The sequence below is a fragment of the Ictalurus furcatus genome, chromosome 12 (assembly GCF_023375685.1).
Source record: "Ictalurus furcatus strain D&B chromosome 12, Billie_1.0, whole genome shotgun sequence".
NCBI classification, from domain to species: domain Eukaryota; kingdom Metazoa; phylum Chordata; class Actinopteri; order Siluriformes; family Ictaluridae; genus Ictalurus; species Ictalurus furcatus.
In genome coordinates this window covers 28,064,281-28,086,984 of record NC_071266.1, presented here as the reverse complement: position 1 = coordinate 28,086,984, position 22,704 = coordinate 28,064,281, and the positions used below count along the sequence as shown (strand labels likewise).

General features: G+C 42.9%; 1 protein-coding gene across 1 annotated transcript; it reads left to right on the top strand.

Annotated features, from left to right (window-relative positions):
• The first annotated feature begins 16,586 nt into the window (after positions 1 to 16,586).
• On the top strand, positions 16,587 to 18,001 carry LOC128615611 (noggin-1-like). The gene has a single exon (XM_053637838.1). It carries the CDS (start codon positions 17,062 to 17,064, stop codon positions 17,749 to 17,751), a length of 690 nt encoding a protein of 229 aa, XP_053493813.1. The 5' UTR covers positions 16,587 to 17,061; the 3' UTR covers positions 17,752 to 18,001.
• The last annotated feature ends 4,703 nt before the right edge of the window (positions 18,002 to 22,704 follow it).

The following is a 22,704-nucleotide window of genomic DNA, read 5'->3' as shown; positions in this document are numbered from 1 at the left end:
TCTTTCTCTTCCATTCTTTCATCTCGCATTTCTCCCTTTCTCACTCTTCAACTTTTATCTTTCAATATCTCTTTCAATACCTTTTCCATAGAGACAGTCCCTCTTTCTCTTTTCCCCTCATGCATATCCATATGTCTATTCTTTCTTTCTTTCTTTCTTTCTTTCTTTTTTCTTTCTTACTTTCTTTCTGTTCCTACCTGTCTCATGCTATCTTTCTCTCTTCAACTGCTCCTCCAACTGCTCCTCCAGTCTTCATTTCTTTCTTTTCTCCTTCCCCTCCATCACTGTTGCCCTTTCTCGTTCATGTTGTTTGCCTTTTCTCATGCATCTCTCTCTCTCTGTTTTCTATTTTTCGGAGAATCACCCAGTCCTCCCACACTTGTTCTCATTCTTTCCTCTGTTCATACCTGTCTCACTGATATATCTCAATCTTTATCTCTTTTTTTCTTTTTCTCGCTGACATTTCCTCTCCATTTACCTGTGGATTTCTCACTCTCTCCTCTTTCTCCTCTCTCCTACTCTTTCCTTTCTTCTTTACTTCAGCATTACTATCTGATCTTCTCTCTCTCTCTCTCTCTCTCTCTCTCTCTCTCTCTCTCTCTCTCTACCACTAATGTTTTCCCATCTATCCTGTCTCTTTTTCTTAAGTCTCTCTTTCTCTCGTTTTCTCTGCAGATTAATCCTTTCCCTTTCTTCTCTCCCAGTTCTTACCTGTCTCACCTGTCTCACTCTCTCAGCTCCTGTGTAAATCCTGTCTTTCTTCTCTTCTTGGCTGGAGGGCTGGTTTGTGTGTATATAATCAAACTTTTTACCTTATAAATGGGCAGATGTGCTTGTCTGAAATCATTTTGCTCATGTGCAGGACATCAGGGAGCCCTACGACAAAATACACCAGTTTTAATATTATTTTTTTTCTTACTTATTATATTAGTTAACCTCTCACTCTTTTTTTTCCCTTTGCCTTACTTATTCTTTTCATCCCTATCTCTCTCTCTCTCTCTCTCTCTCTCTCTCTCTCCTATTATAATCTGAAGACAGGCTCTCTCCAGTCTCTTTTCTTTTCTTATCTAACATATCTCACTGCTTTTATTTATTTATTTGTCCCCTCATTTTCTTTGACCTGTGAATTCCTCTTCCTGTTTGTTTTTCTTCTTCTTCTTCTTCCTTTTTCCTTTTCCCAGGCAACGAACATTCACATCATCAAATCATCACCAAAAATAGTGCAGTATCTGCTTCCTATTCGCACAACAAAACCAGCCAATTGTCTTTATCAGAATGGATCCGTTTTACCGATCTGAGCCAAATTTAGAGCCAGCTCAGATTTTTACACAATAAAGAATATTACTATGTCCTGTCCCTGGTGCAGGTCCATGTTTTAGATTTAACATTTGGCCCAGATGCGGCACAGATCTGGTCCGTCTCCGGAAATCAAAAAAAGTGAATAAAAAGTGTGATTTTTTTCATTTGCTTTGTTGGAATCAGACTTAAATGAATATTTCTGGCTCTTATTTGGTTCAATCTAAATGCATGAAAATGGTGCATGGAAAAGTGCAGACACACTTCTCTACTAGTGTACACACACACACACACACACACAGAGCTGAGTGGAAAAATCCAGTCTATTTCTCACGACACGTTAGCTGAGCACTAATTGACTGGGTTTAATCTCATGATAACTAAAATGCTAATGGTCTAATAAAGCATAAAGTTTTAAAGTGTGTGAAATGGCTAACAGAGCTGGCTTACTCAGTCTCTAATGTGTGTGTGTGTGTGCATACTTTATATATCCCTCATTCTTTAGTAAACTATTATTTCTCTATATTTTCTCTCTTCATTATTTTCTTTCGCCATCTCTCACTCTCTCTCTTTTTTCCGTTCGTCTCTCGCTCCCTGCGATGTTTTTACTAGCTGGAGGTGAAGGAGAGCATGACACAGAGAGAGAGCGATAGCAGGGTGAAAGTTGTGAAGCAAGGGAGTGAGCAGTAGACGAGTGTGTGGAGGTAAGCGGCGTGGCGCTGGGTGGCAGGGTGAGCGTGTGGGGCCTCCCTGGCTGGCGCCTGTAATTTTACCTTCCCATTCATCAGACCCAGATATTAATAATAACAGCACATCTGGATTCACTTACTGTCTCTGCTTAACCCTTTACACAACCACTGCTACCCTCATCTGTCTCTCGCTCTCTCTCTCTCTTACTCTCACTCTTTCCATCTCTCTCTCTCATTCTTTCTGTCTCTCTCTCTCATTCTTTCTCTCTCTTACTCTTTCTGTCTCTCTCTCTCTTACTCTCTCTCTCTTTCTCTTACTCTCACTTTTTCTCTCACTCTCTCTCTGTCTCACTGCGTAACCATTTACAAACCGGTGCTAACCTCATCTGTCTCCCTCTCTCTCCCACATTCTCTCTCTCTATCTATCTCTTTCGCTCTCGCTGTCTCTCACCCTCTATCTTTCCTTCTCTTTCTGTCTCTCTGCTTAACCATTTACACAACCACTGTTAACCTCATCTGTCTGTCTCCCTCTCTCTCTCTTTCCCACATTCTCTCTCTATTTCTTGCTTTCTCTCTATCTCTCACCCTCTATCTGTCTCTCACTCTCTCTCTGTCTGTCTCTCTCTCACCATCTATCTTTCTTTCTCTCTCTATCTCTCTCTGTCTCTCTCTCACCATCTCTCTCCCTCTCTCTCTCTCTCTCTCTCTCTCTCTAACACAGTCTTTATTCTCTCATGGTGACTGTGATGGATTGTCCATACACATTAAATATTTGTTTTATTCACAAGGTGTAACATCAAGACGTTCTCATGAGCTTCACACAATAACACACACACACACACATGCACACACACACACACACACACACACACACACACACCCTCATTTAAACCTCGTTCTGTATCTGAATTAAGGGGAATTGGTGCTAGTGGAGCAGATGAGCTGTGTCGAGTGATAGTAACAAAGCTGGACAGTTGCTGGCTCAGCGTTGGCTTCAGGTGTTGGATGAACACTGGCCGAGTGTACGCTCAAAATGGGCAGAACTTTATTTAAGTGTGATCCCAACGTTGATCTGCCAGTCCCTGAACACTGGCCAAATGTGAGCTGAAGATGAGCTAAACATTGTGGGATACATGTAAGTTTAACACTGGCTTAACACAGGTGGAATGTTAAGTAAGTGTGGGATAAACATTGGCTTAATGCTGGCTAAATATGGATAGCATGTTAGCTAATAGTGGGGTGAAAGTTCAAAAAATATACCTTGAAAATTGATCAAATGCGGCCTACACACCGGTGCAATCTGGGAAATACGTTGGCTGACCAATTGAATGTTGGTTAGATTTTGGCTGAATATTGGGCTAAATATGAACAGAATGTTTGCCAAACACAGATTGAACATTGACCAAATGTGGGCTAAAAATCATCTAAACATGCACTGAATGTTGGCTAAATTTAGCTTAAAACTGGCTAAATGTGGACTAAATGTTGGCTAAACATGGGCTGAATGTTGGCAAGTCATAGACTGAACATTTGATAAATAGATGGCAGAGAGAAATATGGCTAAATATGGGACAAAGGTTGGTTCGATGTTGGTTAAACATGGACAGAATGTTGGCCAAACTTAAATTTAACGCTGAACAAATACAGGCTAGATCTTGTACAAATGTGGGATAATCACTGGCTCAATCTGAATGTTGGCTAAGCATGGACAGAATGTAGACCAAACATATATTGAACATTAACTTACATTCAGCCAATGCTTTTTGGTTTATGTGGTTAAAAACTGGCTCACTGTGGGCTAAGTTTTGGTTTAAAATGGGCTGAATGATGGCTAAGTACAGACTAAATGCTGGTTAACCCTATGCTAAACATTAGTCAAGTGTGGGCTAGATGCTGGATGAACACTGTGGTTGGAAAAGGGCAGGCTGAATATTAACTAAATGTCAGGGAAATGTTGGTGGAATGTTGGCTAAATCTGGATTGAACCTTAGCCAGAGCATTAGGCAGCAAAGTTTCATCATTGGCCATTTGTATGAACATTGGCCAAGTGCTGGCTGGTCAGTAGCTTGGTTTCCATCCACCTGTTTACATGGGAATTTTGAATATGCATTAAAAAAAAAAAAAAAAAAATGGAAACTTAAGAAATTTATTAAAAAACAAACAAACAAACAAACAAATAGATAAATGTTTGATAATTTGAAAAAGGCTGACTGAAACAAATTGTTTGGAATACTCGATGATGTAACATGACGTGTTTTACGTCATCTTGTGCCAATTTTCAAAATATTCTGCAGAACAGTGTCTGATGGATGCATATTTCAGAAAAAATGCTTCAAATGTGTGAAGCATTTGGATGGTCCTGCACTCTACCAAGCTGACAGTCATTACATACGGTCTGAGGAAAGAGAAACACACACACATACACACACACACACACACACACACACACACACTGTTCATCACTCATCTGCTCCAGAGTCAACATGGTAATGATGTCATCATCAGGCGTCCAGCCAGACACACGCAAACTATAGCGAACCTGCGAGCTGTATAAAGAGCCTTATTTAGGTCGGGGAGAGAGCAGGTTCTTTTTCCACTCAACGGACAGAGCGTTACCTCCCACTGTGAAATATATAAATATATCAGAAAAAAACAGGCCTGCCTTCTAAAAACACTTTTGACAAACAACTCGTTATGGCGCTAATTATTTTCTAAGGAAAATAAGCAGACAGAAATTGCAGCGTATGTTTGTCTAAGCTGGTGCTACTGGGGAATTGCTCAGAGAAAATAAATACAGCTAATTAAATGAAGGAATGGTGATTTAAATCATATTAATCATGTGGATAGAGGTACCAATTGGCTCCTCTACTCTGGGTTGTGGTTGCAACCTGATGGATGTCCTGAAGCCCAATATGAATGTGTTTTATTAGTCTGAATCTAGCCGCCGATAGACTAAAAGTTCTGTACGCTGGTCACAGTCGGCATAATCAGAATCAATTTAATTATCCAAATAGGATTCACTTGCTGCTGGAGGTACATCATCTGCTCGGCCTTCTTGAGAATGGTATCGGTGAGAAATCTAAATGGTTTACAGTTGATCAAATTGGGATTAGGTGGAGTAGAGAGGAGAGCTCTTACGACATCTAAAATCATCTCTGGACTCTTAGGCTGCATTCACACCTGCATCATTTGTTGAGTCTGAGTCAGATGGATGCTATTGGTTCATTTGTTACCCTTGGTTTGGTTTGGTTTGGTTTCACACTGCATATAACTAAACAAACCAAAAAGCAAAATAACAGCTGAGGGATGTGTAGGGCTGAAAATGACCTAATAAAAAACGAACACAAATTTTTACCGATTGAATGTGTTTCACAAATATGTGTGTCCAAATTTTCAGATCACACAGCATTTCTGCAGCGCTACAGTTCTATCCTCAGAGTTGGATGAGGACTGAGACCACCTGGCTCAGTATGATTGCTGTGCTCTCACCTGCCTAAAGAACTGCACTGACTGAGAAAACACACCAGGGTTCTGTTCAAACTGAGTAGACGTGAAACCGTGAAAGCCCCCTTAGAGCACTGTATTAGGCTCCAAACTGTTGACACTGATACAAGATACACTCTGGACACCGACTTATCATACAGGATCATCACCATTTTATATGAGACAAATAGGTGTCGGATCATCTGCAAACTTCAGATGCTTATTTGAAGAGGCAAACTAAAAGCTGGTCTAACGGTAGGGTTAGAATATACAGGTGCATCTCAAAACATCAGAATTTCGTGGGAAACCCTTTGTCCTGCACATTTGAGTGTTTTCCTTGCTGCAACACAGCTGTCTCAACTAAGTAGCTAATTAACAGCCCTTCTTGAGTTGATGTGGGTGTGGTAGAGAAGGGAAATTGCAAAAACATCTGCAGGACTTGGGGTTCTCAAGGACCAGGGGTTGAAACCTGTGGGTTTAAACACTGGTGAAGCCAGAGTTAATGTTGAAGTAGATACAGGGACAGGCACTATAGTGGGGTCAGATATAGAAGCAGAAGCAAAATCTGGAGCTAGATCAAGAACTTAAACTGTTCAGAGACTGAAACAAGGGTAAGGTCAGTGACAGTGACACGCTCATGGGTAGAACTGACAAGGGGTCAGGATGAGCAGCATAGACTGACATGAGAGTAGAGCCAGGGTCAGGACCCATGACATAGATGGGGTCAGGGACTGAGAAGAGACGGGGTCAGGGACTGAGACAGGGACTGGCACCAGATCAGGGCCTGAGACAGTCCTTGGGCCTGACACATGAGAAGGATCAGTGGCTGAGCCTGACACAAGGGAAGGGTCAGGGATTGAGCTTAAGACAGTGTCAGGGGTGACATGATATGATATTAGAAGCACAGAAGCTAAGACAAAGCTAAGAGCAGATGTATCAACAGAGATTGTGTTAGTAGATTGTGTTAGTAGGAGCAGTACCAGGGACACAGCTGAGGCTGTAGATAAAGCTGTGACTGAAGTGGGGGCTGGTGGACTTGTTGCTCCAAATCAGAAGCTGAGCTATTAAGAGATGAAATAGGGAACGTAAGATAGAAGATAATGATGATTTAACACAACAGATGTTCTCATCTAAGATATAATGCACTGTAATATTTGCTAGCAATGGTACTTGCTTTTCTGGAAGGGTATTTAAGGTCTGTCACAGTGTAAACAGTGTAGTGTAGAACAGACTCTCCTATAAGCCAGTGGTCGACAACAAGACATACTTCCCATGGGTGAAGGAACCAATGCAATCTCGATGCTCCCCCATGAGCCACTAGATAATTATGGTTGATTTTAGTTGGGTTTGAAAGGATATGCTCAAATTAAAGTGAGGACAAGAGAACAAACTTGTTTTTACCCCTGGGAATACCATTATAAAACCTAAAGAACAGGTCATGTCCTTTAGGATTTGGGCTAAGGAGCCAATCTCAATTGTGGAGGCCACTGAGACTGGAGACGAGAATGGCTTACCAAGAGCTTGAAGTGTTGCTGCCACCCTTTATCTTTCCCTGGTATGCAGGGGAATCAGGAATAGACAAACAAGCAAACCAGTCAATATGCCACTAAATACAAACAGCATTGCCAACTTAGTGACCTTAAAAACGTTTACAAACCTTTAGCATCTTTGTTTAAAAAAAAAAAAGTGCCTAACGACAACTGTCCTAGCAACTGTCCTGTACTTTATAGGGCTCTCTATCTTACATAACAGCTGCTGGTTATATGAGTTCACCACCAGTTTAAATCCACTGACCAATCGCTGATCACTACTTATCCCAAAAACAATTAGGCTGTCATTATTAAACCCCCATCCCACCCCCTCACTTCTCTGTTTTTTATATAAACTTGTTGATATTTACATCTGTAACTGTTTCTTTCATGTCTATTTCCCAACTGCGCACTACCACTGCTTCATTTTTTCTGAGTTCTTGATAGAAATTTTTCTTAAAAATATCTATATAAATATATACATAGTCGGTTTATGGTGCCATGACCAAAGACGACCTCTTTTTTATATCGTAAAAAGTGAACTACTCTAAAAAAAAAACTCTATTATATTCTATCCTAAGTGTCTTCAGATCACGCAGTGTGTTCTGAGGTGACTTTAATGACTTTCTGACCATGCATTATGTACTTTGCACACCTGTATATTTGTGTATATACTAGTGTAAGTGGTGATGTTGGTTGTTTACTGGAATGCTTCTACCTGTCAAGATGCACTGTGAGCTATTTATAGCCTCTGCTGGTATGTTTTCCAGTGTGTGTGTGTGTGTGTGTGTGTGTGTGTGTGTGTGTGTGTGTGTGTGTGCATGCGTGCGCGAGTGTGAGGGATGAACGCCACCAGCCGCACAACGACTCCACTATAGAGTCCAGCACAGAGATGGAACTCATGTGAGGAGAGGAGGCCATGCGTGATTTATGAAGTGTTGAACGCTGGTTACGTAGTGGAGAGAGAGGTAGAAGGTACACAGTACACAGTGTTACAGGTGGAGACAGACAGACACACAGACACACACCAACAACACGCGGACAAACAGAGCTTTATACATACCCCGCCTCTAGCCTCTGTGTCAGCTTGCGTGAGCCGAGTACATTTCATTCTGTCCAGGCATAGATTAAGCTGGGGCCTGTGATGGGTGTGTGAGTGTGTGCGTGTGTGTGTGTGTGTGTGTGTGTGTGTGTGTGTGTAAGGTCGGGATCGCACAGTATCAACATTCTTCTATCTCCTGCTGTCTGCTACACTCCTAATGGGCCTATGAAGATTTCTAAAGAGGTTCTAGCTTTTCTGAAAGGTTAACCTGTGTGGTTCAACAGAATTTTTAAGGATGTTTGCAAATATACATAGTCGGAACCCTGGTGCGGCCCCCCCCACACACACACACGGTGTGGTTCTTTAGGCTGATGAGAGCACAGCAAACACATGTGGGTTTGAGAGCATCTGGGTGAGGAAAGCTATTCGACTCTGAATCGACTCGACTGCAGGGAGTGAATTGCACTGGCGTGTGTTTTAGTTTGAAGCATTTTTTTCTCAATGCGAGCTGCTTAGACAAAAACTAAGCCAAAGGACAGGACCAGTATATAATATGAACATAACCGATGGATAAATTGAGTCACCTCTTGTAACAAGATCTCAGGACACTTCCGCTTCACGCCAGCAGAGATCACAGTCACTAGAGTTTCAGTGTGACCTAATAATTACTTCCTGTTCGTTTCAGGTGTTTAAGCATTTCATTGTGAAGTCTTGCCATGCCTAATGTTTGTGTAAGATCTGAGCCTGTTGTTATACAGTCCCCTCCAAAAGTATTGGAACAACAAGGCCAATTCTTTTGTTTTTGCTATACACCGAAGACATTTGGGTTTCAGATCAACGACAGCTCAGAATTTCAGCTTTCATTTCCTCGTATTTACATCTTGATGTGTTAAACAACTTGGCACCAACATGGCACCTTTGCTGGTAGACCAACCGATTTTTAGATGAGCAATAGTATAGGAGTATAGGAGCAGATAAGTCTTAAAGTAAATGAAAGTGAACAAGAAGTCATATTTGGTTGCATATCCCGTAACTGCATCAAGCCGGTGACCCACTGATATGGGTTTAGGTTCATCTTGACACTCATGATCCAACTTAGAAACGGCTGCTGAAAACCAGTGACCAAGTGGCAGGCCTCTCATACCTGAGTCTCTGCGAATGTGCATGCGAATGTGTCCAGGTCGGTAAGTGTGCACTTTTGTGTGCGGCGTGTGTGTATGAGAGCGATCTCTGTGCCGTTAGCGCACCCCCTGCACACAGTGGCTGAACTGACACCACTCTCTCTACACCTGAAAGGCACATTGATTCTGCAGCAGGCAGCAGGATGATGTCATGACTCATGCGATACGATACCTCGAGCGGTCTAAAATACAGACGTTCAACTAAAATGAGGTGAAAGTACAGCTACACAAACGTTGTCATTTACAAATGTCAGGATAAACAGCTAACGTAACTGATTGGTGGACAGCAGTTTTGTTTTAATGCTTGAACCTTTTCTTGAATTTTTTTTTTGAGTAATTAGAGCATTGAATTTAAAGCTTTGAAAACTCGTATAAAGAATAATTTATATACAGTGGAGTCCAAAAAGTCTGAGTGCGCTAGCTAAAACGTTTCAGTTTGGTGTTCTTTTTCAATTTAACACAAAGGTCTTCATTGCAAATGATATCATCTGCAATAACCTGAGTGAAAAGTAGACCTGTAGAAATATTGACATGAATTTCTCAATGTTTGGGAGGTCCCTTTTTTGTTTAAATCACAGCATGCGCTCGCAACAGCAGGGACAACACAAGTTTGTGCAGAACATTACGATCCATTTTTGATCAAAACCTTCTGAACAAAGTGGGTAACACGCTCATGTCATATCACGCATTTGCCTACATTTAAATAGCAACTAGAAATTGTACAACATCTTGAATACTGAATAGTCCAAATGTTTTTCAGAATTTATTCCAGAGTTTATTTCCAGTTTCAAATAAATAAGAAAAACCTGATTTTCAATGTGGTCTCAGACATTTGGAGCCCACTGTAAACGCAAAGAGACTCGACAGAGGATCTGCGACAGAAGACGCCTTGATTCACGTTTAGAGTTGCTGAACTATAGCCATTTTTCTCTATAGACTGATCAGTTCTGCTACGTAATTTTTCAAATGCTTGACTCGATCTGCTGAAATATTTCTTCACCCGCAGTCTGACAACTGTTAATAAGCCCTGACCTACAAGCTATAGACTTTCATAAACATAGTCACATTATGTCACTTTATCCGCTCGGTCTCCAAATTAGTTCCATCATTGCTGGAGGAAATTCAGTGTAAAACAGTGCCGCGATCACAGAAAGGTCCTACAGGATGGCCGTGATTATGAAAAGGAGCTACAGGGGCAGTGTGATTAGCGAATGCTGCTACTGTACACGAACTCTGTGATTGGTCAAATGTCCTACAGAAGTGCTATGATTGAAGAACCGTACCGCAGGAGTGTTGTGACTGGATATTCTTTCATTATCAACCTTTTCAGATGGAAACACCACTGTCGGTGCTGATGAGAACGGACCTCTGGGTGAGCGCTAGCGGGAAGTCACGCTGGGAACTGGGATCTACCCAGACACACATTATTGCCCCTGTTAATGGGGAACGGAGCTGGAAGAACGAGAGTGAGACCTCTCTTCAATATTCATCAAGCGCCACTGTGCGGCTCCACCGCGGGAGAAAACAGCACAATTGCCTGTAATGAAAAGGCCTCTTAAATGCCAGGGATGCTTTGATTTACTAGAAACCCAGAAAACATCTTTCCACCATTTAGCTCTCCTCGTATACATGCTCTCAGAGTCTGATTGTTTAAGGGACGCAGACGAGGGCACGATGGGGGGCTCTGTTTTTTTGGCACTGGGACAAACGAGTGCTTTGAACAATCGTTCAGCCACATCTGTTCAGACGTCCAAGTGTGTGTGTGTGTGTGTGTGTGTGTGTGTGTGTGTGTGTGTGTGTTTCTCATTTGACTTGGATAAAAGTGGTTTAAGAAATAAGGGAGAGTATATGTGTGTGTGTGTGTGTGTGTGTGTGTGTGTGTGTGTGTGTGTGTATAAATAATAATTCTAACTAGTTTCATATGAATATTTTGTTGCAATTAAAACAGCTTTGTTCTCAGTAAGAAAATAATATTCAGTCATTTAAACTGTAATATTTATTTAATATCAAAACAAAGTGTATCAGATTAAAGCTCTGTGATTCTGACTGAATACACTGGATATGTTGATATACACCAATCAGCCATAACATTAAAACCACCTGCCTAATATTGTGTAGACCACCTTCTTCCATTGCTCCATGGTCCGGTTCTGATGCTCACGTGTCCATTGTAGGAGATTTCGGTGGTGTACAGGGGGTCAGCATGGGAACTCTGACCGGTCTGCAGCTACACAGCTCCATATGCAGCAAACTGTGATGCTCTGTGTGTTCTGACTCCTTTCTATCAGAGCCAGCAAGCAAACACTAGTGTTAACTTTTTCTCAGCAGTTTGTGCTGCAGTAAATCGCACCAGACGGCCTAGCCTTTGCTCTCCATGTGCATCAATGAGCCTTGGGCACCCATGACCCTGTCACCGGTTCTCTTTCCTTGGACCACTTTTGGTAGGTACTAACCACTGCGTACCGGGAACACCCCACAAGTCCTGCTGTTTTGGAGAAGCTCTGACCAGCTAGACATCACAATCTGGCCCTTGTTAAAGTCTCACAGATCCTTACACTCGCCCATTTTTCCTGCTTCCAGCACATCAACTTCAAGAACTGAGTGTTTGCTTGCTGCCTAATAAATATATCCCACCCCTTGACAGTTTCCCACTGTAATGAGATAATAAACGCTATTCCCGTCACCCGTCAGTGATTTTAATGTTATGGCTGATCAGCATATAGACACCTAATATAACGAAAACTGGGCGCACGGTGGTTTAGTGGTTAGCATGTTCGCCTCACACCTCCAGGGTCCAGCGTTTGATTCCCGCCGGGGCTGTGTGTGCGCGGAGTTTGCATGTTCTCCCCGTGCTGCGGGGGTTTCCTCCGGGTTTCCTCCCCCAGTCCAAAGACATGCATGGTAGGCTGATTGGCGTGTCTAAAGTGTCCGTAGTGTATGAATGAGTGTGTGAGTGTGTATGTGATTGTGCCCTGCGATGGACTGGTACCCTGTCCAGGGTGTACCCTGCCTCGTGCCTGATGCTCCCTGGGATAGGCTCCAGGTTCACCCGTGGCCCTGAAGAAGGAGAAAGCGGTAGAAGATGGATGGATGGATGGATAATGAAAACTTTTTTTTTTCCACTAATGTACTATTATTTATAGAAGTCATCAAAAGAGTTTACTTTGGCATCTTTCTCTCTCTGAGCAGACGTGTCTTCTCTACCTGTCTCAGTGAAGGAGGTGTGGCCTCTGTATCTTTCAGGGGTGTGGCCTCATTAGCTGTCAGTCACAGAGAAGCAGACATGGCCTCACACTCCTCCTAATGCTTGTGCTATTTAAACTGCGGCACGCCGCCGAACCGTTACGTGATGTAAACTGTATTATATTACATGGCTAGTTGTTGTAAATATTTTTTCACACCTCAGTACACACCGCTTTTGTAAACCGTGTGTTTTTATTAGCAGTGGAATAAAATGAGTGTGTAATTTGCACGTCTACTGACGAAGCACGGCATTTAAAGAGTATTGTCTTTCCCAAGCAGTCCACATAAAGCACGAGCCTAATGAACATGAACCAGCTTTACAAATCCCTGAATGGAGCTGTAAGTAAACCAGACAGTCTCGACACTGGAGCCTAATGAGCTGAGATTAACCCCTCTCTCTCTCTCTCTCTCTCTCTCTCTCTCTCTCTCACACACACACACACACACACAAAGAGTGTGGAAAAATACTAAATAAACCACCAAATTGCACACCTGGGTGTGCCAGTATAAACACAATAACACTCTGATCCCTGTGTGTCTGTGTGCAAAATGTGTGTGTGTGTGTGTGTGTGTGTGTGTGTGTGTGTGTGACAGAGAGAGAGTTCCTGGAATGTGGTCTCCATTAGGTAAGGGTGTAAAAATGGTAATGAGGGAGATAGTGTGTGAAATGGACTGTCACAAAGAATGTGCCACACAGGTGTGTGTGTGTGTGTGTGTGTGTGTGTGTGTGTGTGTTTATGCTGACCTCTGAAGACCTCCATAATTATAACAGTAGTGTAATGACGGACTCGTACCTTATAAAGAGCAGCAATTATTCCACATTAAGCGCATGAATACGTTTATAAATAATAATAAGAACCATTCTGATTGGTCAGGAGGCTGTGATTAATTGTCTATAACAGCAGCTCGGACAGGAGTGCAGCTGCAAATCATTCGAATACGTTATCGTTTCTATAGGAACAGGCCATTCACAGGGACTTGTGTGGTGGACGATCCATTTAATCCACTTAGTTTTATGTTTCCTGTAAGGAGAAATGTGTTTCTTTAACGTTTTACGGAAGGAGTCTCCAGTGTCAGCACGTTGTAACAGTCAGAGGTAAAGCTGTAACTTTAACTTTTCCCACATCTTCAGGGTGGAGAGGTTTATGGTTATTTGCGGTTTCTCTGTAACACAGTGATCTGTGATTTGTTTTCGTCTTTTTAACTTGAAGAGAGATAAACTTGAGAGAATAAAGAGAAGGCTGGTGAGAGAATGAGAGAATTTATAGCGTGAGTGAGAACAGGAAGTGACTTTCTTAATGTTCCACAGTTAAATGTAACTATAAATGGATAGTGCTGCGGTATAATGGGGAATAAAACGCTTCAGGACTTGCTGATATAGTAAAATAATCAACAATAAGGCCAGCGTATACATTGTATAACACCACACACATACACAGGAGTTCAGCCGTCGATTGGAACTCGACTTGCATGTGAATTGGATTAAAGTGAGGAAGACTTGCACAGCCTCACTCCCCAGTGACCGCCATGATCCAGTGGCAAGACTGAGTCAAGACGGGCACAGTGATTCATACACCCATTCATACACTACGTACACTTTGGAAATGCCAATCAGCCTACCCCGCAGCATGGGGAGAACATGCAAACCCTGCCGACACAGGGCCACGGTGGGAATCGAACCCCCAACCCTGGAAGTGTGAGGCAAACGGGCTAACCACCAATCCACAGCGCGCCCTATCAACACACACACACACACACACACATACACACAAACACATACACACGCACGCACACACACACGCACACACACACACGCACACACATACATGCACATACACACACACATACACATACATACACATACACACATGCACACACACACATACACACACACATACACACACACGTACACACACATACACATACGCACACACACACACATACACACACACGTACACACACATACACATACGCACACACACACGCACATACACAAACACACACATACATACACACACACACGCACACACACATACACATACACACACATACACATACACACATACGCACACATACACACACACGCACACACATACACACACGCGCACACACACGCACACACATACACACACATACACATACACACACACGCACATACACACACACATACACACACGCACATGCACACGCACACACACATACACACACACACATACACACACACGCACACACACATACACACACATACACATACACACATACGCACACATACACGCACATACACAAACACACACATACACATACACACACACATACAGACTGCAGACAATAGCTTTGTTTGATGGCAGGAACGTGTCTGGTTTGTTTCACATTTTGAGCATCAGCAGAGAAAAAGTGCACACATATCTCTATCATTCTCTCTCTCTGTCTCTCTCTTTCTGTATCTCTCTCTCTCTTTATCTCTCTCTCTGTATCTCGCTCTCTGTCTCTCTCTCTCTCTGTATCTCGCTCTCTCTCTCTCTCTCTCTCTCTCTCTCTCTCTCTCTCTCTCTCTCTCTCTCTATTCCACATTCAGCTCAATGTTTTTATAGGAGCAGGAAATGGAGACACTTTCACTCAACACTAATGACTCCCTCTCTCTCTCTCTCTCTCTCTCTCTCTCAGACTGAAACACTCATTATCCAGGAGAAAAAGATGGAAAGAGAACTATCTATCTATCTATCTATCTGTATTCTGGATTATTATCAGATTTTAAAACGTTACTGCTATTTGTTATGTTCCTTACTGATAAAGTGCTGAAAGATTTAAATAGCAGATTCAACTTTAAAAACAAATCTTTGGAGTTTCGGTAAGAGGAGGAAATCCTGATTTTACAAGGAAACATTATTTAAGAAATGATGAGTGCAGTGGAATCTTAAAGAACCCTACAAAAGTCTCTCCTCTGAATCTGTCAGAGAGAAGAAAAAAAGTAAAGAAGATAAACTGCTTAGTTTACTTTTTAACTAATATTTATTAATCATGCACTCCACTATAATGAGTACTTGTCCATTCACAGTAAATATGCCTAATGAATATTACACGCACACACACACACACACGCACATACACACACACGCACACACACACACGTATATGTTCCAGATTTATATCCATGTGACATGTTCCAGACTTCTCAGCGCCTCTTGATCATAAAGTGAGTGAGGGGATCTGTGCTACGATGAGAAGTGTGAACGTGTGAATTAGCTCTTTCACACACACACACACACAAACAGGGATTCATTTCTCTCCGTCTCTCTCGCTGTCTCTCTCTCTGTCTGTCTCTCTCCAACTTTCTCTCTTCAGCTCTGTCTGTCTGTCTCTCTCTCCATCTTGCTCTGTCTCCCTTTCTCTGCATCTCTCTCCATCTTTCTCTCTCATATCTCTTTCCATCGCACGCTCTCTCTCTCTCCATCTCTGTCTCTCTCCCTTTCTATACATGTCTCTCTGTCCCTCACCATCTCTCTCTCCAACTCTGTCTCTCTGTCTCTCTCTCCATTTCTTTCTCACATCCACTGCTAACGTGTTCCATTAAACTCTGAATTGAGGGTGCAACTCAGTCACTGTGTGTGTGTGTGTGTGTGTGTGTGTGCGTGCATGTGCATGTGTGTGTGTGTGAGAGAGAGAGAGAAAGAGAGAGAGAGAGACGGAGAGAGAGAGAGAAAAAGATAAAGAGAGAGAGAGAGTGTGTGTGTGTATGAGAGAGAGAAAGAGAGAGAGAGAGAGAGAGAGAGAGAGAGAGTGTGTGTGTGTGTGTGTGTGTGTGTGTGCGCGCGAGAGTGTGTGAGAGTGTGTGAGATGTGCTTGAGGACCGATGCGCTTTCTCACACCGGCAGTGAATTAAAAGTCTCTGTGGAACAGCAGTATGTAGTAGTCAGTCAGTCCGTCTGTCTGTCTGTCTGTCTGATCAATCACACTGTGGTAGCCGCCGACAGAGGGCGAGCAGCTCCTAGCCCCGGTGAAGGCCACGCCCCCCTGCGTGTCGGGAATCTCCTTAAGAAAAAAGAGAGAGAAAAAAAACCCTATTACATCACGACCCGCGCGAGCTCAGGCTATATCAGGGCTCGAGCTGGGGTTCTTCTCAGTGGCGTCCGAGCGGCGCGAGCGGTTTGTAGCACACCGAGAACAGGAGAAATAACACACACACACACACACCATGCATACACTCCGCTCACGAGACACGATCACATGCACTGTCGTTATACACGCGCGCGCACGCAGGAGATGACCTGAGAGACCGCGAGCATCCGCGAGCATCCTGTGCACGCAGGAACAGTGACTTTAACTCTTTATCACTGGGAACTAGAAAGACTGAAGAGTCATCATCCTCATCCTCATCATCCTCATCATCGTCCTCAGGATTGTGTCTCTGTGTGTTTAATGGGGATGTTATAAAGCAGAACAGCTTGGAAACGGAGTTTCTCCATGGTTGCTATGGAGAAAAACTGCGCGTGACAGAACTTCGAATAAGTTGTCGCGTGTGGTGTTTTGACATTGCAAAGGACGCGCGCTGGGTTTTTTGTATTGTTTGTGTGTTGTTTTGAGTATTTTTAAAGGACGTCATGATGGTGCTGGTGATGGAGCGCAGTTTCGTGGCGGCGATGTACGTGTTATTCGTGACGCTCGCGCTGCGCACGGAGGAGGGCGCGTGCCAGCACTACTACCTGCTTCGGCCGGTGCCGAGCGACAGTCTGCCTCTCGTGGAGCTCAAGGAGGACCCGGATCCCGCGCTGGACCCGCGCGAGCGCGACCTGAACGAGACTGAGTTGCGGAGTGTGCTAGGCGGCGACCTGGACTCGCGCTTCCTCTCCATGACGCCACCGCCGCCGAAGGAGCGCGAGGACGATGAGCACGCGGACAGCTCGTTCCCCGACGGCCCAATGCCCGCGCACATACGCGCACTGGACCTCGACGCGCCGCCGTTCGTGGTGCCGGGCGCGCACCGCCGTAAAGCAGGCCGCAAGCTGAAACGGCGGCTGCAGATGTGGCTGTGGGCGCACTCGGCGTGTCCGGTGTCCTACACGTGGACGGACCTCGGCAGCCGCTTTTGGCCGCGCTACGCACGCGTGGGCAGCTGCCGCAACGAGCGCTCGTGCTCCGTGCCCGAGGGCATGATGTGCACGCCCGCGGGGTCCTCGCGCGTCACGCTCTTGCGCTGGAGATGCGCGCGCCGCAGAGGCAGCCTCAAATGCGCGTGGATTCCCGTGCAATACCCCATCATCACCGAGTGCAAGTGCGCGTGCACGAACTGAACCCCTGAAACTTCCTCAACGTTTTTTAACTTATAAATTACTTTATAATAGGTATAAAAGTTTCTATTTTGTATAATGTTTATATATTTTTATTTTTTAATTCCTTGTTGTGTTGTCGTTATGCACTATGAAGTGTAAGAATGTATTTTCTCTTCTTGATGTATATGTTGTGCCATGTAAAGATGATAGACAGTATTATGTATAACCCAGAGTCTACTGTATTTGTGAAGAATAAAATGTTTATATGTCACTTTTTCTTTTTCCTTTTTTTTTTTTTTTTTTTTGTATTTATGTCGCTGAGAGTGAAGCGTGGGGCACGCGCGCAGACCCTGGACTCATGTTTTAATGATTTAATTTTATCTATAATTTTTTAATGTCACACAGCTGAGGTACGTGCCATCCTGTAAATTAAGAGCAATTGCTATTTATTCTTTATATTCATAGCCTATAAAAAATATCTGTAAATAAAAGTGACATAAATGACACTTTTCATTTCTTTCGTTATTTCTGCATCATCATCATCATCATCATCATCGTTCTGTATATAAACAGATATAACACTATTTTCACACATCCAGTCATATTTTGGTAAATGAATTAATCTTCTGAACGCACGCCACTCATTCTGGGTCTGAAAGTGTTCCTTTAGGCCATTTAGCATTAACTGAACGCACTCTCATGAATGTAATTATTTATTTTCTCACACAAGGGTGAAATTGTTTTATTAAATGTTTTAATATCCAGTGACGTTAATATATTTAATTTAAAAACCACAACACATAAAAAACTCCCCTTCATCAACGTAGAATTACAGAGAGCTCACACTGGAGACTCCTTCCATAAATGTCAAATAAACGTCTTCTTACTTCAAGAACACTTCACCGCATCAACAACGATTTTTAATCCGCCCCTGTGAATGAACTGTTACTATGGAAACGATACTATATAAGAGTAAGTGTGTTAACATAACCCTGTGATTCACACAATTCTCCTCTTGAGATGTTCAAATCCACTACAGCAAAAAGTAGCCTAAAAACCCTGTTACACAGTGTGTGTGTGTGTGTGTGTGTGTGTGTGTGTGTGTGTGTATGATAGATAGTGAGAGTGAGTGTGAGCGGCGTGAAGCTCGAGAAGCCGCTGAGATATATAAAATGAAAAAAAAAGAGGAGAGGAAAGCAGAGACGGAGAGCAGAAAAGAGGACAGGACTCATCTGAAGCTCCCCAGCGTCCATTTGCGTCCCGGCAGGAGGTCGGCCCTCGGAGCCACGAATAAACAACAGGCTCATAAAGGGCATCAAACACAGCTCTGTTTGACCTGTCACACTACTGCTTTATCTAAACACAGCTTTGATTAGAACACACAAACTCACTCACACGAACACACACACACACACACACACACACACACACACACACACTGGTGCTCACACCGCTTCCAGTGCAAACTAACCCACCACGCAGGGGTGCCATTCAAAGTCTCTCTCAGAAAGCGTCGAAGCTGCAAACTGTTTCAGTTAAAACACTAACAGCGCTATCAAGTCGATCTGTGTGTACAGTAGCTCTGCTGATTACACCATCATTGACTCACATGAGCATTAGCATTAGCACCGTGAGTCTTACCACAGAGACGAGGATTCACATTTCGTTCAGTGTTCCAACCGACTCGTCTCTTCTGGTAACTTTATCACACTAGGAAACTTTGTCTTCGACGTTAGCGAACCGATGGGCATGCGAAGCCTGATAGCCCTCGCCAGCTAGAGCCAAGTGCAGACTATACGACTTTAATCGATTGCGATATCAGTTGCTTTGTGGACGTAGAGGTGCACACACTACACCATCATGTGTTTGATCACGGAGTTCAAGTGTTCGTGTGACTTTGTCATAATTTTATATGGAAGCGAGATAAAAGAGAAAAAAGCATGGCGGAAGGATTAGGTGCGGAGACCCAGGCAGTGAGGATTGTCTGTTCTGCAAAGAGAACTGGAGCTTTCATCATGTTGCATGAATTCTTTGTTATCGCATAAGTGTTATTATTATTATTATTATTATTATTATTATTATTATTATTATTATTATTATACTGTCGCCCTCATCTTCCCACACAAACAGATGGATTCGTGGATCATGAGTTCACACGGGCTTGGTCTTGCGTAGTCGTAGTGTTAAAGGTTAATTGCACTCAGCCTTAGGGGCAGTGGTGGCTTTTCGGTTAAGGCTCTAGGTTACTGATCGGAAGGTCAAGCTGCCACTGTTGGGCCCCAGAGCAAGGCCCTTAACCCTCTTTGCTCCAGGGGGCGCTGTATCATGGCTGACCAACTTCCTGACATGCTGGGGTATGCGAAGAAAAGAATTTCTCTATGCTGTAATGTATACATGACCAATAAAGACACGTGGATTACGCTTATGATGTCTTTATGAACTTTTTGTAGCTTGAAAGGTTTGGTTACTAGGCTATAAATGGAGGAACAGAAATCTCCCGGTTTTATTTAAAATGTCTTCATTTGTGTTCCGAAGATGAACGAAGGTCTTATGGGTGTGGAAGGACATGAGGCTGACTGCAGACTACTCCTCTACTTTCGGGGTCAACATGTTATGTTTCGAGATGTCCATATACTAAAGTGCTAAAGTGCAAACCTGAGTGTACTTTATTACCGTTTCTACATTGCTGACATGATTCCTCTCTGAGAAAATCAAACATGCTTGAAAATATTGGTGCCTCAGTGATCATTCACAGACTTAGAACATCACTGTGATGGAACTGTGCAAACTACATGAGCGGTTGCCATGGGAACATAAAGCAAGGCAAGCTCGCGCTTTAGCTCAGTGGTTAAGATGCTGGACTACTGTTTGGTGGGTCATGAGTTCAGATCCCATCCCTGCCGTTCTCCTGCTGGGTCCTAGAGCAAGGTGCTTAACCCTTGCTGTATAAGTGAGATAAATGTAAGTCGCTGTGGATAAAGGTTTTTGGCAAATGTAGGCATAAGCAGTATTGGGAAGTAGCAAGCTACAAGTAACTTAGCCACACCTTTAACAGCTGAGCTGTTTTAAAAATAATCTAGCTTTTCCAGCAGTTAGCTTCAAAATTATTTTTGTAATAAACAATGTGTAAATGATCATTTCCTTCCAGAACCACAATCAATATTTCTGCTAGTTAGTGTAGAACATGTGTAGGTGCACCTCCACTCTCAGGGATCTGTCTGGAGAACAAGAGAATTGCATCCATGACCTTTTTCTTATCACCGTTTATGAGCGTAAAGGATTCAGGTGGGAACAGATACGCCGTGCATGCTGGTAAACTATGCAAACATGAAAAAACACCAAATTCTGATATTTTTTGTTCTTTTTTTTTGGTCGGTTAGCTGGGTAAGCTGCGAGGGTGATCAGGAGTGATAGTGTTAGGTGTTGAGTGTTTTCTGTTACACAGTGAAGGATCAAAATTGATAACTGCTTAGACAGAGCATGAGAGCTGAACCTCAGCCTCAAATAACAACTAAAGCTAACGCCCCAAACTCGGTTATTTACCTCACTGTGGTGTGGCTTAGTGTTAGAGCAGTAATGTTCCATATTCCTACAGAGAACTGAATGGAGAGCAGCAGAGTTTTTTGATGGTTGCTGTTTTAGAGTTATACGGGTGTGTGTGTGTGTGTGTGTGTGTGTGTGTGTTTGTGCGTGCGTGTGTGTGTGCGCGTGTGTTGGTGAAGGGGGGGGGGGGGGTGTTGTGACACTCTGCCGCAGTAAAACAGTTTGTGATGACCCCTGTGCTCACTGAGGGTGGCCCAGTGTGTATCCACAATGCTGTGTGTGTGTGTGTGTGTGTGTTTTAAACTCAGCAGGAGTTGAGTTCTAAATCATTTTTTTTCTCTCCCTCCATACGTCTTCTTCCTCCATTTCTCACAGAGGTCATCTTGGTGTTTCATCTCTCTCTCTCACTCACTCTCTCTCTCACACACACACACACACACATCTATTTACAACTTTATTCCTTTTATTTTATTTTATTTATTTGTCTGTTTGCTTGTTTTAACTGACATTACTGAACACATTAGTTCATTATTGAATAAACCCTCCACCTCAGCATTAACACTACAGCAGCGACATTCAATTATGTACTAATTTATGTTTTTTTTTAAATAATCAATCTAATAAGCCGAATAATGAACACCTCAGTGACGCATCAGTGAGTAGAATGAAGGCCTTAATGACCGACATGAACAGCGCGTAAATGAACATCTCTGTGTTTAGGATTATGATGTCTTTGAATTTTGTTCATTTATACAAATTGCATTAACGCTGAAACGAGTAGAAGAGACGAGTTAATTCAACGTGTTACTTGGCTGATATTAATTACAGTTTATTAATAATGTAGTTTATGTAGTTTGTTAACATTAAACGATTCAGTGAATAATGTTAGTTAGAGGAAGTTTAACATTAACAGAAAAACAGAAAGCTAATATTCTACACAACTAATGGACATCTTTCTTTCTTTCTTTCTTTATCGACTTGACAGAGAAAATGAAAAGACCTGAAATGCTCAAAGTCCTCACCCAACTTTGCCATTTACTACATGTATTACTACTAATATATATATATAATTTTAAAATTCTGGGCATTTCATCTTTCTCAGGAACACTGGACATCGTTCCTGTAAGTCTGTCCCTCTGGGATTTTGCGATCGCTGAAATGAAAGCAAAATCAAGCGAACTCGGCAATGCTCGGAGGAGCTCGCAATTTTTCAAAATTGCAGCGGATTTACCGCAGATTTGGACCGAGACGCGTCATGTGACGTCACTATCTCTTCGATTCGCGTGTGTCGAACACGAGCACAGCTATGAAGGTCTCATTTACCAACAAATGTCGCTGTGAAAGGCTGCTCAAAACTATTTCGTCAGTTGAAAATTTTCGCCAATTGCATCGCAAATGTTTTTAATAGCCGCAGCAAACTCAAGATCGGAT